Raw genomic sequence first — 1,048 nt, 5'->3', positions numbered from 1 at the left:
CTCAGGGAGTTTATGGCGCTCGGATACCCCTCACACGTGCTTAATGGGGCGATCGGGCGCGCGTTTGCCCGGACAAGAGACGAGCGGCTCCTTCGGGCCAGACTATGTTCACAACGGTGGGAGGCCAACCTCTAGCCATGCGAACCAAAAAGACAAAAAATATGTTATCAAAGCTAGTCAGAGCACCGTCCAAAGGCGGGTGCTGTCGACTAAGGGAACAAAAACAAGGGATAATCCAGGGAACAGGGATAATCTTGTCTGTCGGCAGCCGAACTTGTGATGGGACACCCTCGGAACCCAACTGCGTACTACTTGGCTAGCGCGCTATTGGCATACCGACGGCTAAGGCCGAAATAAATCGGTTCTTTCTCACCTGCTCTTGCAGGTGTGAACACAAAGGATTAGCTGTATCTACCCAGCTGCTCCGCTTACACTAACCTGTGAAGCGTGAACAGCGCCACGAATTTGAACAGCGTTCCTTGAACGATATCGGTGTCGAAACACCGCTCTGACAGCGCTCACAGCCTGCTGGCTTTGAACAATTTATTCGCGCTCTGGCCCTCTTCTCGCTGCCCGCTGCTCGCCGTGTGTGCCGTGCCTATGCTCCCCGCCTTCTTCCTCCTCGCCTCCGCGGAGGCGCTGCTGCCGGTGACGCTCGCGCGGCCAGCGTCGGCTGCGCCTCGCCCTCGCATCGCGTCGCCACCTCGGCTCATGGAAACGACTGAGGATCGGATCAAGGCGATGGTTGAGGGCAACAAAATTTTTCTCTTCATGAAGGGCTCGAAGCTCTTCCCACAGTGCGGGTTCTCTAACACGGCGGTGCAGATTCTCAACTCGTACAACGTCGAGTACGAGACGTTTGACGTCCTCGCAGACAATGCCGTTCGCGACGGCGTCAAAACGTGCGGCGCCGCGCTCGGTTTGTGCGCAAGCAGCCACCCAGCTCCCACCTGCCGCCGCGTCGTGCCAGGTACTCGAACTGGCCCACCATCCCGCAGTGCTACATCGAGGGCGAGTTTGTGGGCGGGTGCGACCTGCTCATCGAGAT

At 58.0% G+C, this 1,048-nt stretch overlaps 1 protein-coding gene across 1 annotated transcript; it reads left to right on the top strand.

The window, feature by feature from the left end:
* Positions 1-711: 711 nt before the first annotated feature.
* Positions 712-1,048, top strand: EMIHUDRAFT_78528 (glutaredoxin; the record flags this gene model as incomplete). Its single annotated transcript, XM_005767516.2, has 2 exons — positions 712-902; positions 971-1,048. Coding segments are annotated over 2 exons (269 nt in total), but the record flags the coding sequence as incomplete, so codon positions are not given.

The sequence above is a fragment of the Emiliania huxleyi genome (assembly GCF_000372725.1).
Source record: "Emiliania huxleyi CCMP1516 unplaced genomic scaffold EMIHUscaffold_4871, whole genome shotgun sequence".
Lineage (NCBI taxonomy): Eukaryota > Haptophyta > Isochrysidales > Noelaerhabdaceae > Emiliania > Emiliania huxleyi.
The sequence above is the reverse complement of the archived record's forward strand: the minus strand, read 5'-3'. Positions and strand labels throughout refer to the sequence as shown.